The sequence below is a fragment of the Ciona intestinalis genome, chromosome 10 (assembly GCF_000224145.3).
Source record: "Ciona intestinalis chromosome 10, KH, whole genome shotgun sequence".
NCBI classification, from domain to species: Eukaryota; Metazoa; Chordata; class Ascidiacea; order Phlebobranchia; family Cionidae; genus Ciona; species Ciona intestinalis.
In genome coordinates, this window is record NC_020175.2 from 3918448 (window position 1) to 3933466 (window position 15019).

The 15019-nt window shown below is 34.4% G+C and overlaps 1 protein-coding gene across 6 annotated transcripts in view; it reads right to left on the reverse strand.

Moving 5' to 3' along the window:
• LOC100187226 (eIF-2-alpha kinase GCN2) overlaps positions 1-15019 on the reverse strand; it is a 27314-nt gene that overhangs the window by 2546 nt on the left and 9749 nt on the right. For 2 of the 6 annotated variants that reach the window (XM_018813632.2, XM_018813629.2), the window contains 16 exons: positions 12093-12178; positions 11584-11722; positions 11190-11305; positions 10559-10676; positions 9919-10038; positions 9431-9598; positions 8555-8752; positions 7905-8056; positions 7381-7582; positions 6610-6888; positions 6074-6244; positions 5560-5802; positions 5144-5328; positions 4709-4922; positions 4363-4532; positions 3902-4176 (listed from right to left, as the gene is read on the reverse strand). In XM_018813632.2, coding sequence (XP_018669177.1) covers positions 4119-4176; positions 4363-4532; positions 4709-4922; positions 5144-5328; positions 5560-5802; positions 6074-6244; positions 6610-6888; positions 7381-7582; positions 7905-8056; positions 8555-8752; positions 9431-9598; positions 9919-10038; positions 10559-10676; positions 11190-11305; positions 11584-11722; positions 12093-12178 — 2619 coding nt within the window. In that variant the 3' untranslated portion in view covers positions 3902-4118. Of the gene's footprint in view, positions 1-3901; positions 4177-4362; positions 4533-4708; positions 4923-5143; positions 5329-5559; positions 5803-6073; positions 6245-6609; positions 6889-7380; positions 7583-7904; positions 8057-8554; positions 8753-9430; positions 9599-9918; positions 10039-10558; positions 10677-11189; positions 11306-11583; positions 11723-12092; positions 12179-12492; positions 12662-13178; positions 13312-13573; positions 13714-14086; positions 14221-14629; positions 14819-15019 lie in introns of those variants that run through there. The other 4 variants (XM_026836280.1, XM_026836279.1, XR_003396276.1 and 1 more) reach the window with 4 other exon arrangements.

A 15019-nucleotide genomic window follows, 5' to 3' on the forward strand; every position in this document is an offset into this window, starting at 1 on the left:
ACTCACTATATAACATGTTAGACCTCACCTGTCCATCAGTAATGGAGATGACATTGGTTGGAATGTATGCGGACACATCACCAGCTTGTGTCTCAATAACTGGGAGGGCAGTGAGAGAACCACCTCCGAAAGCATCGCTCATCTTAGCTGCTCGCTCCAGGAGACGAGAGTGAAGATAGAAGACATCACCAGGGAAAGCCTCACGACCGGGGGGTCGTCTCAACAAAAGAGACATTTGACGGTACGCAACAGCCTGGTATAAAAATTGAAATTATTGAATTAAATTTAGTAAATATGAAACGCGGAGCACATTTTTATGTCTAATCAAAGCGTTAAATCTATCACAAAATCCAGGGTGGTGCCAATGTTAAAATACACTTGTCTTTTTAATGTTTGAATAATGTGGCAAATGTAGTGTACTTGGCTATGCTAGGAATTTTCAGGTGTATTGTAAGTTTTGTGTGTTTGTGTCTTGCATGATAAAATACTATCCTACTCATGCATATTATGCCATAACTGAACGATTTTTGTAGTGCACCCAGTTTTATGCAATAAATCAAGGACCGAAAATCTTGGCCAGTAGTTTGTTACCTGTTTTGACAAATCGTCATAGATGATGAGAGCATGCTTGCCGTTGTCACGGAAGTATTCACCCATGGAAGTAGCAGAGTATGGAGCAAGATATTGAAGGGGTGCAGCGTATGCAGCAGATGCAACAACCACAATCGAGTATTTCATGGAGTCTGTTCAAAATTAACAAAAATTTAACACAAAAAATTGCAATTTCATGATATTGTATTCTACATGGGTGAGGTCTCGTTTTGGTAATTTAAGCCAGAGTTTTCACATTACCAAAACACCTACAGTGCGACAGCAACAGACAACCAAAATTAACAAAAAAACAAAACTTTAAAACAAAACCATTGCAATTTTATGATATTGTATTCTACATGGGTGAGGTCTTGTCATGGAACTAGAGATTTAGGTCAAAGTTTTCATATTACCCAAACCAACTACAGTGTGACACTAACAGACAATCAGTTAGTGACCACAGGTGTTTTGCTAAGAACAAATATTAACACCCAATTTGCTTATTAAGTACAAAACAAAGTTTCAACAGCAGCTTACCAGTGCTCTCAAGTCGTTGAATAAGTTGGGTGATGGTGGATTGTTTCTGTCCGACAGCAACATAGATACAATATAATTTCTTCTTCTCATCAGTTCCAACGTTGAATCGCTTTTGGTTGATGATGGTATCAATGGCAACTGCGGTTTTACTGTAAAAACAAATTGAAAGATAAACTGTGTAAAAGTTCAAAAACTTTGCCTAGAAAGTAGAGTGCTGATCCTAATCTATGTGGGTAAAGTCCCACAGCATGGCAGTATGGCACTCAAAAGTAGGCATATTACCCAACACCCAGAAAGCTACAAACCATTTTACCTGTTTACCAGTAGTACCCAAACGCTAAATCAGACCCACAGCACCAGAGAAAGCCAATGTAGTTATAAAGAAAAAAAAAATAATATTATAAATCAAAAAATTGTACAATATATATAAAATGGGGTAAAAAATGTACATACAATTAGGGAACATAGAATAGATTAGGGCAAAGTGGTTTATTTACCCAGTCTGCCTGTCACCAATGATCAGTTCTCTCTGTCCACGACCAATAGGCACAAGTGAATCAATGGCCTTCAACCCAGTTTGCATTGGTTCGCTCACACTAACACGAGCAATAATACCCGGAGCTTTGATGTCAACTCTTCTGCGGAGTTTGGTGTTCAAGGGACCCTGAGATAAGATAAAGTCAGGTTACAGGTAACAGGGAAAATACATCAAACCAATCTATATTGAAAACATGGTAAAAATCTCAATATATCCCTTTAATATCTAGTTAACATGTTTACATTTTACACAGCCAGTATGCATTGGTTTAAAGGTCTCAAAAAAGCAAAACAAACTTTTATTACAGTTGCCAATCAAATCTGAAAAAAAAAATATGACTATATAAATCCATTTGAGTTACATTTTCCAGATTATGTATTTGGGTAATGTTAAATAGGTTAAATTACGCACCTTTCCATCGAGGGGGTTACCAAGAGCATCCACAACTCGTCCAAGAATTTCTTCACCAACAGGAACATCCACGATGGCTCCAGTACGTTTGACAGTGTCGCCCTCCTTGATGTTTCTATCGTTACCAAACACCACAATACCAACGTTGTCCTTTTCCAAGTTCAAAGCCATACCCTGAAAAAATAAACAAGTTATGATTATATTTCTATAGTTAAGTTGTAGAATATGGAAATACTTAACTAAGCACACTATATTGCAACAGAAATTTCATGACAATATAAACAAAGCAGTGAAATTAAATTACCATACTACAATAACTCTATGGTATTAGATTAACAAAATAGGTATGTAATTTAAGACATAAACACATAAAACTTTGCATATTAAATCAGCATTAAAAACCTCTAAAAGTTGCACCAAACATTAAACAACTATGCCTCCAATTTAAACAAAAGTTTCACCAATCTAAACAAAAGTTTTTTTTCAGAGTTGGTTTGTTTATACCTTTAATCCACTTTCAAATTCCACCATCTCTTCAGCTTGGATGTTACGAAGTCCATGAACACGAGCAATGCCGTCACCAATGGTTAGAACTCTTCCCGTTTCAGTGAGATCTTCAGATGGTGCAGTTCCAAGAATTCTTTGTTCAAGAATGGAAGAAAGCTCTGCAGCTCCTGTAATAATGCATAGGTTCATTTTAATTTTACTTTAAGGTGAAAAATGGACCACAGCTTCTAGTAAAGCAATTCCTAACTTTTACATTGAGAAAAATAAAAATCTGCAAGGGTTACATGATATAAGAAATTGGGTAGCTTTAGGGAACTAAGCACGGCCAGGTTTTCACAGGTTTAGTTTGATACATAACAGGTTATTTGCCTTGTTTTTCAGCATGGTTAGGTCTGGAAGTTGACAAGTTTCTTGCAGCAACGAAGCTGGCAGCTTTTAATGTGTTGGTGGCCTGTGGAGATAAAATGAAATTATTTCTATGTCGCAACTAAGTTACCTACAAATAATACGCATAGTTGTAACTTGTAAATGCATAAACCGAAACAAAAACCCTCGGACGCAGGGTGTTCTTGATAGAATATTAATGCTAATTCACAATTCCAATGTTCATAAGTTTACAGCAACCTTATATTGCCACAAATTCACAATTTCAACGTTTATAAATTCACAGCAACGTTATATTTCCATATGGCGGACCAACAACAGTCTTACGATGTTAAATATACCATACAAAAGCAATCACGTACATTTTTCGCTGCTTGAGGCAAAGTCCTTCCAAGAGCTGCGATAACCTTTGATGAAATCATTCTTTAAGTTGTGCCTCGACTTTGATTCTTTCAAAACAAAAATAAATCAGACCAAAGCAAGCAACCTGTTGTTAACCTGCTTACAAGATCCTACAAACGTACAATGAGAAATTGAATTGAAATATTCAAACGTTGGTTTATAATCAATGACGTCGCAACACCGTGAGGTTATCTGCCCCTGATGATGGGTTTGGAAATCCCAATGGCAATGCAAATCACTAGACCGTGACCAACTCGCCGGCGCATTTCATAGACAACGTATAAAACGTTCAGTTTTCGAAAATATGTGCTTCTGCCCAAAGAGATTAAATCTTTGTTTCTACCCACTTTATCACTATGCCCTCGTCAAGAATATTTACACCTAGACAAATAAAACACCTCTCTCTCTTAGCCTTTATTACTCTTTTACACAAACCTGACAAATTTGTAATTCTAAATCTCTTTTTAAATGTCCTACTACTCTTCAATACTTGGATGTTTCAAGCACAAACTGGATGTTTTAACAGTCTAATAGTTTATATTATGGTGTATTTGAGAGCATAAACGCAATAATACAAAAGCAAAGGCGCAAGTTGCAAAAATGGCTACAAGCTGGAAAATCAGTAAAACAAACACATGATTGCTCAAGTGACACTAAAACGTCTTTATATGTTGGAACAAAAATAAACTAAAACACGAGGTACACATTGTTACACTCTATTGTACCATCTGATGAGTTTCTTAGGAACTCATATCAAAAGACAGTAGCCATGGTCTTTGTAGCTGTAAAGAATGATGAAAGTCATTCTGTAATACAAAAAAAACAAGTTATTTTGTAGAAACAAACTTTATATTGTGGTTGCTTCTGTACTACAAAGCAAAAGTAAGCTTTTTTTGTATTAACTCCCCCAACAAAAGTAAACTTTCCATTCAGTTAACTTTGATGCAAACTAACAAAAAGTGAATTTTTCAAGAAAAATTCTCCTGACTTACTCTCGTTCGAATTTTGCCTCGCAAATTCTCTCAGCGATATAGGACAAGTATTTTTTATACTTGGATACAGTGTGTAGATGATGGGCAAGAGAAGAGTTAAACTCTTCCTCAGAGTGAGAAAGATCAAGAGCACATCCCATGCTCTTCATAACTGGTGATGGCAGTTCAACCTAAACAAAACATAAGTTTATTTCCAAATCTTGCATTTGATAAAAGGATTCAAAATATTTAAAAACAAAATTAAATTTAACAGATTTTAAACGAAGAAATAACAAAAAAAGCAGTAGTATAAGCAGCATAAAGACCAAAAAAATCAGTAAAAATTTGCATATTTTCACGCAATTACCGCAAGGGCACAAATTTGAGCTTTAGATTGAATGTGGGACATCATAGGTAGACTTGTAAGTTTGGTCATAACTTCAGACTCATATCTCTTCCTTAAATGTGAGGCAAGTTTCTCGGGAGGAACAACCTCGATGCTGATTTGACGAGCACTATTGTTCGTCATGGTAACAGTGGAGGACTCGTGTGATGCAGAGAACCCCGATGAGGAAGATTTCCTAAAGAAGAAAAATTTCCTAATTTTTCTTAATTTTTCTAAGTTTCAAAAGTTTTTAAAATTTTTTTTCCAAATTTTAAAGAAAAAATACCATGTAATAGAAACCCTCTTGAAAAGAATAAAGATAAATAAAAAGTTACATTTAAGTTGAATGAATGCAACTTTTTAGGGCGAATTAAAAGTTATAATATATAAAATATCATTTCAAAATAATATATTTACATTGATACAGTTGATTCAACTTCTTTCAATCGTTTTAACAAATAATCCACCAACTGATCCAGCGGTACTCTGCGTTCAGTAGAGCGTAACAGCGGGTCGTGCGTCAATGATCGTACTAACGGGGAGCCACTTTCTTTCTCGCTTAAAAATACAAGATGGCGGATCCCCCTTTCTTGAGCTTTCTCCTGTGGGTTGAAGTAATAAACAAAATAGTAAAACAATAATTAAGATAAGCAAATTTAAAGTTATATTTACGAAACAAAAAAAATAATCATCCACAAAGTAACATATTGGTAGCTTGTAAGCTGGCACGGGGTGTATGAAACAATACACTTGTGTTACTTATAGTGACTGTTGTTTTCTGGCCCCACGAGGATAAATAAGTTACATTCATTTTGTCATTTACTTGATTATACCTGCACTTCTTGCATTGATTCCATTGCTCCGCGATCATAAACGGTTTCTGCTGCTATCGAGGCCTCCCATAGAGATCTTACAACCCTCAATCGTTCGTGCAACAGAAGAGTTCGCCCGACAGAACAAACCAACACGTCAACTGCAGCGTGGTGGGATAATTGTGATGTCACAGTGGGGTCGTTGCTGCCACTCATACTTGTTGAGCTGGGAAGATTGTTTTCTTCCATTACGGATCCTACAATCTGTATAAAAAACAATATGACAGAATGCAAAAGTAGGCAGCTATTTAAAGTCTAAATAACATCATAGGGCACCCGTTTTACATATTTTATTCGAATGTGTACAATTTAATATAACACACAGACTTGCCCTTAATTTAAATTAAACACCCATAACACTACTCATCTTCAGATATTCAGAATTTGTTAATTTAGCCTTGTTTTTTAGTGCTAATACTACCATTTGTTGGTTATTATCCAAAATAAAAAGCCATCATTTAGATTCAACACCTACTTTCTCCACAGCAATACTAACACCCACAGCATGCTTAGGTGTTAACTTCTGTTCCCCATCTCTGTCATACATGTTGAATACAGACATGGTTGTGAGCAGTTTATCATATCGACCACCGATGGCCAACACATCAATTGCTGTCCTTTTTTTCTTTTGGATTTCCGCTGAAACCTGAAAGAAAAACAAGGTTTTATACATAAAAAAGTGTGTCACTGACTTCTAGAAAAAATTAGGTTGGAAAGCATGTAAAAACAAAACAAAATGATTTTAATGGAGAAAATAAAGGTTTATTGCAGTTGCCCAAGCATATGTTTACATTTCGGGGGGAAAATGTAATTTATTGTCAGGGTATACCCAGAAGAGCAATGTTAAATGCTGGGAAAAACTTGTACTAAAACGGTCACATATACTCTGTCTACAAAAAGGTTACAAAAAATAAAAAATCTTTCATGGATCATAATAACTTTTTTATAACACGATTATTTTGTATAAAATACTAATAACCGGTCTCTATTCTTTTTTTCACAAAATCTTACTTTAAATATGATGCCATTATAATGGTTGTGGTGTTTATGAGAATAACCAAGATCAAACACAACAGGTAGTGTCAAGTTTAAAGAATCAAGATTTTTCCGAAGAGCTTCGAGTTCGTGGAGCGCCTGTCGTGCTCTGGACGACGCGGGTGAGTGCTTGTTCCGGGTAATCGACCGCAGCGAGGTTTGAACCCGGGACAGCGGGCCTTGGACTTGGATGAATGTAAGAAGGGAAGCAACCTGTTGAGCATTGAGAGGCAAGCTGTTGATGCAGTTGTGGAGCTGTGAGGAGAACAGGTTGATTATGGTGGTGTGAGGAGAATGTAGTGGTAATATAATAAAATACAAACATTGTGCTCAATGCATGAATGAAACTTATTTCATCTTCTTGGTCACGATAATGAAGAACAATGTAGTTTATAAAAGCGAAAAAAAGGTAGTATCGGTGAAATAACAGTTGTTAAAAACACGCTTATTGATAAAAAAGAGAGAAAGAATGTTTGGGATAAAAGGCATGACCGTTACACCCTACAGACGATACAATGTAAAATATTAAGTAAATAACATTTAACTAACAAGTTCTAATTGGAAGAAAAGTGTGCGTAAGTACACAACCTGTACAAGCATATATGTTCTGTGGGTCGGCTTGTGAAATCTCAAAAAATACATTAACATTATAGGCTATGGCAGATACATGTGATAGTCATAACGTATAATAGCTCTCTATCACCTACAAAGAGTTAGTGAAGTTAACATTATAAGGTAAGCAGTTACCTGTGTTTTAGAGAGGCCACTGCATGAAGCGAGTGCATTGAGCGCCTCCGTGTGGTGGCTTTCATCGAGACCACAGTATGTTAGTATTGACTCTAGCGCCAATAAGTGGTTGATCCGAACCTCGTACTTCTGGGAGGAGAGAGATGGGAATTGGGAGATGATCTCGGAAACAACAGAGATCACTTCCGCGTCGGGAGCGAGACTGCAAGAAAGTCAAGCAAGTTCAAAGTTAGGAAACAAATTGTTAACACTAGTATTTTACAAAATACTTGATTTTTTGTTTATTTTAATTATCCTGGAAGTTAGATTTTTGGCTCTGTATCGACAAATAACTTTTACACTCCAAAAATTATATTATGTGCTAATATTACAGTGTGCTACTTTTATTGTACTACAGAAAATGCAGTAATGTAGTGAAAAAGCAATAAAAAAATTATTAAAACAAGTTAACCGTATGTTATTATTATTTGAATTTTTTATTTAAAAAAATTATATGCCTAGTTTATAAAAAAAGTTAGCCTTACCCTCCCACTGAGGGGGAAATGATGTCAAACGAACATTCCCATAATTCCTTAGGTCGGGACCTCGCATATTTTCTTGCTCGGAAAACTTTTTCAATGGCGTAAGTTTTAATGTTTGTGATTCCTTTACACAGAATAAAACGAGCCAGTGGAATCTGAATGAATAAATAAATGCATGTAACTTATTTATGCATAAACTGTTACTGCTGGGCATCAGAAACATATATAGTAGAGTGGGGGAAGATGGGACACATTTTTATTCTATTTTTTCGTCCCATTTGGTAGTAAACAAAGAACATTCAAATAACTATTAAACTATATCTTCACGGCTTCCATAGATGGTTAATTGTTTAAAACTCGATCAGGATGCCTGTATTACTTTTATATATATATTATAGTATTAGTTAGACCTATAGTAGGATGGGAGAAGATGAGACATCTTTTCATCCTATTTTCCTCTCCCTATTTGTTAGTAAACAAGAAACATTCAAAGAATTATAAAACTGTATGCCCATGGCTCCATTAGACCGTTGTAAATTGTTTAAAACATGATCAGGTTAATCGAATTTTATGTGTTAAAGGTTTCTCATCTTAGCAAGAACTTAACAAATTAGAAACAAAGAGAAAAATGAACAAACGTATAAATAACCTACCCTTAGAATATAAGGCAGTGATACGACATTACCGCCAACCCCTATTAGCACTGCAGCTTCATTTGCATCATTCTCTGAACCACATTTAGGTAACAAGAGCGGAGGATTGACCCGCACAGCTCCATGGCAACGTAGTAGGGAAGATATAATGTCAAATGTTTGCTGTTGTGCGACATTCTGTGTCTCAGAAAAATGTTTCTGTAGAAAATGGATATGTATGGTCAAAGTACAGCTGTTTTAGACAGAAAAGCAGTGACAGACTTTAAAAGGGATAGACTGGAATAAGTATTACAATAGAAGTGATAAGAAAAATGTAACTTAGTAGTATTCTAACTTTGTGAAAATTATTGCAAAACTTTTTTGTGCGTACAAAAATAGTTATGTCAAATTTAGTCGGCAACACCTGAGCTGGTTTATCAAAAATAGCAATTTAATTTTATGGTGTTGTGATATGTTTGTTTGTTTTTTTCTACAAAATACAAAAACAGTCAGTTGAGAGTTGAGGTATTCTACACATAAGCATTTAAAGCAGTGGTTCTTAAAGTTTGTTATATGCTTTACCCTTTTAACAAAGATGCTTGTCCCATTTAGTTTCAATATGTAATACGGCGCTCATGAATTAAGAAGCAAAAATCAACTAATTACATCAGTTATATTTAATGCGATGGATGCGCTAGCTTTTTGACAATGAGTTGTTCAATGTCTGGTAAAGTACGGCAATTGGCACAATTTTTTGTCCCGTTAGCTGATGTGGATTTCGATTGGTAGCTTATTTACCCTCTAAATACAAAAAAATTACCCCCAGCTCCTGGAGGAAATTTATCCCAGTTTAAGAAATTCTGATTTAAAATGAAAAATGTTTCCATCATAACCTACCTTATGCATTTCAATGTCGTATATAACAGATGAAGTTGGGTTTTCTGGTTGGTTGAAAACTTCATCCATAACTAATCTATACGGCTTTGAGTCTGGATTGCTTAACATTTCACGAACTGCTTCAAGTACATTGGATTCTTCTAGTACAGGAGTTGGAACTAATCTACACTGTGGTGGAAAAAAGAAGGCTATATAAGCAATATTAAATGAATGAATGCAACTTACTTTATCTTCGCGTGGTCGGAAAACGACAGTCGTTATAACACGGGTGTTCAGTTTCAAACACCTCTTACCAGCTTACGAGTTACCAAGTATGTTACTTTGTGGGCGATTATGTTTTTTGGATTTATTTATAATTTTTACAATTTTTTGAGATTTTTGACATAAAATTAACATTTTATGAGTTCAGATGAAATGTTATTTCAAATAGGAAAAACACAGTTTCATACTGCTGGACACTACTGACGCACAGATTAATCCACTTTTACCTTTAGAAGTTCAGATGCAGTTGGTCGTTTGTTTGGCACGTGATCCAAACACCATCGAGTTATCTCAGCTTCACGAGGCATGGCAGCTTCATCAAAGTCAGATGGGAAGGTTATGGAAGACTGGGTGGAAAAACATTTTTTTACCTATAGTATAGGCCAGAAGTTTTTCATTACCAGACATTTTAGTTTGTCGTTGCTACCATTGTGGGCTTATCTGTCCTTGGGCAAGACACTAAACGGCAATTTCTCCAACCCAGTGGTCACTAATGGATTGACTAAATTATCAGTCATACACTGTGATATTTATACATAATAAAAAATTTCACAAAAATAATCACCCACAAAGTAACATACATGGTAACCCGTAAGCTGGCACAAGGTGTATGAAACAGAACACTTGTGTTATTTGTGGATACTTATATCAATCGTTTCCCTGGACAAAACACATAAAACAGGCATATCTCTAACTGAGTCATTTGAAACTAATACGTCATAGCAACCTGGGTGTCTGGTAAATGGACAATTTCTGGCCTAAATCTCAGGTTTTATGGCATGCCAGACTACAGGATCTTACCCATATGGAATAAAATGTTATCATATGTTGCAAACATTTGTGTTTAATATTACTTTATTTACTTACAGTTCTAAGGTTCCCAAGAACTTTGACTCGTTCCATCTTAGTTTGGATACCAGGAAATGACATTTCAAAGAAAATGATTCCAACACTGTAGATGTCAACCTTTTGACTGTACAGTGATCTGTGGAGAAAAATAACGATAAATAATATATGTGGCAGTTATATTTAATCAATGTGGATTAATGTGAAAAACTTCGATATAGAAGGATTTAGGACAATGTTAAACTTTTGTCAATGCTTGGAAAAAAAGAGAATAATATGCAATATTAAATAATCACTTTTTTTTTGTAGAAAAGCAATCTTTTTCTAAAAGCTTTAAAAAAGTAACATTTTATTGATAATAGGTTCATATCATAGTTCAAATACCCTTTTTCAATGCTTGAAAAAATTGTTTGATTGAAAATAGGCGTTTGCATCTTCCTTTTCTAGGCTTAAAAAAATTCTTTACATATTGAAAGGTCATATCATTGTTTACATTGTGGCGGCCCGTAACGTGTGTGTGCGGCAAATTTTCTTAGTTTACTGCTCGCAATAAAACATATTGCAACCGCTACAATATAGTAGTTTATATACCCTTTTTAAGGGTAGAAAAAAATTGTACAGATTGAAAATATTTGTATCATAGTTTACATACCTTTTACCAGTAACCATAAGTTCAGGTGCCACGTATAATGCAGTTCCCACCACACCAGAATATACACTGTCTCCAGTTTCGGATTTTGAAATCTCTTCAGAGCTGTCAGCTAGTGTCTAAACATGGTCAAAATGTCAATCATTTGATACTCAAAAATATGCTGTTATATAGTATGCATAGTAGCGTGGGGGAAAACGGGACACCTTTTTATTCTATATTCCACCCCAGTTAGTAGTAAACAAAGAACATTCAAAGAATTATAAAACCAGTATGGGGCCTGTATTTATTTACTATAATTGACCAAATAATTAAAAAATCATGTAATGTTAAAAGTGCAATCCTGTATACTGTTAAGAAATATTATAAAGCGTAAAATAATTTGAATGTTACATACCACTCTAGCTTGTGCAGTAGCAAGACCAAAATCACCAATCTTAACATGGTCGTTTTTATCGAGGAAAATATTCTGTGGTTTTAGATCTCTATGGATCATGCCTTGCTCATGTACGTGAACCAATCCTTCAAGAATTTCCCTGTTGAAAAATAATTTGATTTTTTATAACAAAAATTAGAAGGCTGCCCCCATGCAGTTCAACTTTATTTAAGGAAAGACAAAACATAAGTTTATTATATGAAGACTACTAAAATATTCATTGTTGTTGTAATAAGAGAATGGCACATGCTCTCTGCCCAAAGTAACGTTAGTATGTATTAGACACCCTTTGTGACACTGGTTCTTAAAACTTTGGTATTTGGGAAACTTATTTTGGTTTTATAATCAAACAAAAAACAAAAGTAATCAAAAAAATCACAAAGTATGTGAACTGCAGTATTTTATAAGCGATATGAGGTCATTGTATGAAATAAAACATACAAGTAAAAACAGATGATTTTTATTCACACCTGAATAATCTCCACATTCTCTCAGGTTCATTACAAACGCCAGCATCAATGGTTTGACGCAGTGTGCTCTTCTCACAATATTCCATCTGTAAAAATACACTAATGTTGCCACTATCGGTTGTACAAATTATTTGTACCTTCAGATTTTCTAAGTTTTGTTGAATTTAAATGTAAAACATCAGACTAAAAAATCTTTATATAGATGCATTTTATATTGTATGGTTGGCGAGATTTTGTAACATATAATAAATAACTTGTAACAAGCTGTTACTAAATAACATATGATTAGAAAAACATGTAGACTATACTGAAGTTTTTATTTTGTTTGATTGTTTTATTTAAACTTTCCTTTTTTTGTTTATAAAAAGACTTTTTAATCTTTATTTGTTTGAATTTGTACCTGTATGTATAGAAATCGCTGAGTCACAAGCGATTTTGATGACGCGGAACTAGTGACGGTGGTTTCTTCACTCCGAGACGTTTTGCCATCATTAGTTGATTCTTCCACCATCTCATCTTCTTCTTCATCACTGTGATCAAACTTGATGCTCTCGGAGTCATCCTCGTCACTGAAAAGATGGGGGAATTCGTTTAAGAAAAAAAATTAAAAATATTTTGGAAAATATTAGGTTTAAAAAAAATTGTTTCAGTTTTTTTTTTTAAAGTCAAAAGCTGAAATTTTTGAAATTGATCTTTTGGTAAACTAACCTTCATTTGGAGATAAAATAGTAGTACAATAAATCATTAAACACCAAAAATGCAATTAAAAAATTCAATACTTAATACATATAGCTTAAAAATAAAGGTTTGGAATATTTAACATTTTTTTCTTAGACAGTTAGCAGAACTATTTTCTATTACTCTATTCTATTCTATGAAAAGGAAGTATATCCACAACACTACAATCTAGATTCTAGAATTTAAACTTACAAAAATAGATTTGAAACTTACAGAAATAGAATTTAAACTTACAGAAATAGAATTTAAACTTACAGAAATAGAATTCAAACTTACAGAAACAGATTTTAAACTTACAAAAATAGAATTTAAAGTTTAAGAACCACAGATCTAGAATTTTTAACTTACACATAGATAGTCTTGAACACATCTTCGTCATCATCTTCCTCGTCGTCACGACAACGACTCACCTCCTCCAATGAAACGCTCCAATCTGACACGCTAGATGCGACAGGAGGTGGCGCTAGAACCTCAATATTATCTGAAATATTTTCCAATAAAATTAATCCATTTTTAAAAAAAACAGCCTGTTTTGAATTTTGAATAAAATTATCTTGTTTTACACTATTTTAGATAAAGCCCCCCTGTTTTTACACTACTTGGTATAATTACCCTATCTATTACACCATATATAATAAAATCAAACTGGTTTTAGATAAAATAAGATAAAGTTACTTTAAAAGCACATTATTACATACAAATATGGATGCTCTGCATATGATAACTATATTACTACTACTTACCATAAAAACCAAGTGAATTGATACGATCTGATACGTTTGATTTTGTTTCATTTGTTGTTGTTGTTGTTGTTGGGTTAGATGAATTAGTTGAAACGTCATCTTCCCAACATTCAACAGTTTCAATCCACGAGTTGTAATATCTATCAACAAACAACAAGTTAAAATAATAATATAATAGGGTGGGGAAAGATAGGACACTTTTTCGTTATATTTTTTTGTCCCATTAAGTTGTAAACAAAGAACATTCATTGAATTATAAAACCGTATCTTTACGACCACCATAGAACCATTAATTACTCTTTAAAACACAATCAGGATATTTGAATACTTTTGTGCTAAAGGTGTGTTAGGTGTCCCATCATGACGTAAATACATAACTAATATGATATAATATATAAGCTCTTTTCGCCTAGGGTAATAGGCCAACTCATGTTGCATCTCAGGCCCCTTAATGTACAACACTATAGGACCTTGTAATTGAAAATAAACCACAAAATATAAAACACGAATTACCTGACAACATTCTCATGGTTTAACCGAGACAAAAGTTTCACTTCTCTCGTTATCTTTTTATTAAACAGGGATCGATGTGGGTTCAGTAGAATACGTTTGATTGCGTAATCTCGTCCGTCTATTATGTTCTTTACCTAGGAGAGTTTTATGTCAAATTGAGATGATTTTTATTCTGGCCAATACACTTTCCATTCTAAGATATGGGTAAAGTCGTATACCAGTGCAGGCTAGGGCAAAGTAAATAGATATACAACAAGTAAGGACAGCCATTGTTCAAAAACAAGAGTCAATGGACGCCATCTTGTATCCCACATGCGGCGTTAAATGCATGCATCAGCAAGTATGTTGTTTTACACTTGTAAGTTCAACGATGGTTAAGCGGGGAAAAATGTGGGAAACAGGATGGTGGCGTTGTCCTTGCTGATATCTATGTTTTTGGGCCAGAGAACCTAAGATTTGGAAACATTAAAACAAGTGAAAGCCTAAGAAGTAACACATAACAATAATATAAAGATATAGAAATAAAGTACAAAAGTGTCTAACCTTCACCACGTCCCCATACCCTCCCTTCCCAAGCCATTCTAACTTCTCAAATTCCGAGTGGAGACGAGAGAGAGTTGGTCTTGGAGCATCGGATGTTGCGAGGACATCATCCATCTTATCTTCATCAAACGGACTCGGATTTTGCTCCAAAGGAAGATCGATGTCAAGGATAGGACTGGTGACACTTGGCTAAAAAAAGTTTGTTTTATATATTTATACTTTATATATTATATATATAAACAGTAGAGTGGGGGAAGATGGGACACCTTTTCATTCTATTATCTCTTCTGATTTGGCAGTAAACAAAGAACATACAAGCAATTATAAAATCGTATTCTCACAACTCCGATAGACCGTTGTGAATTATTAAAAACCAATCGAATTTTTAAA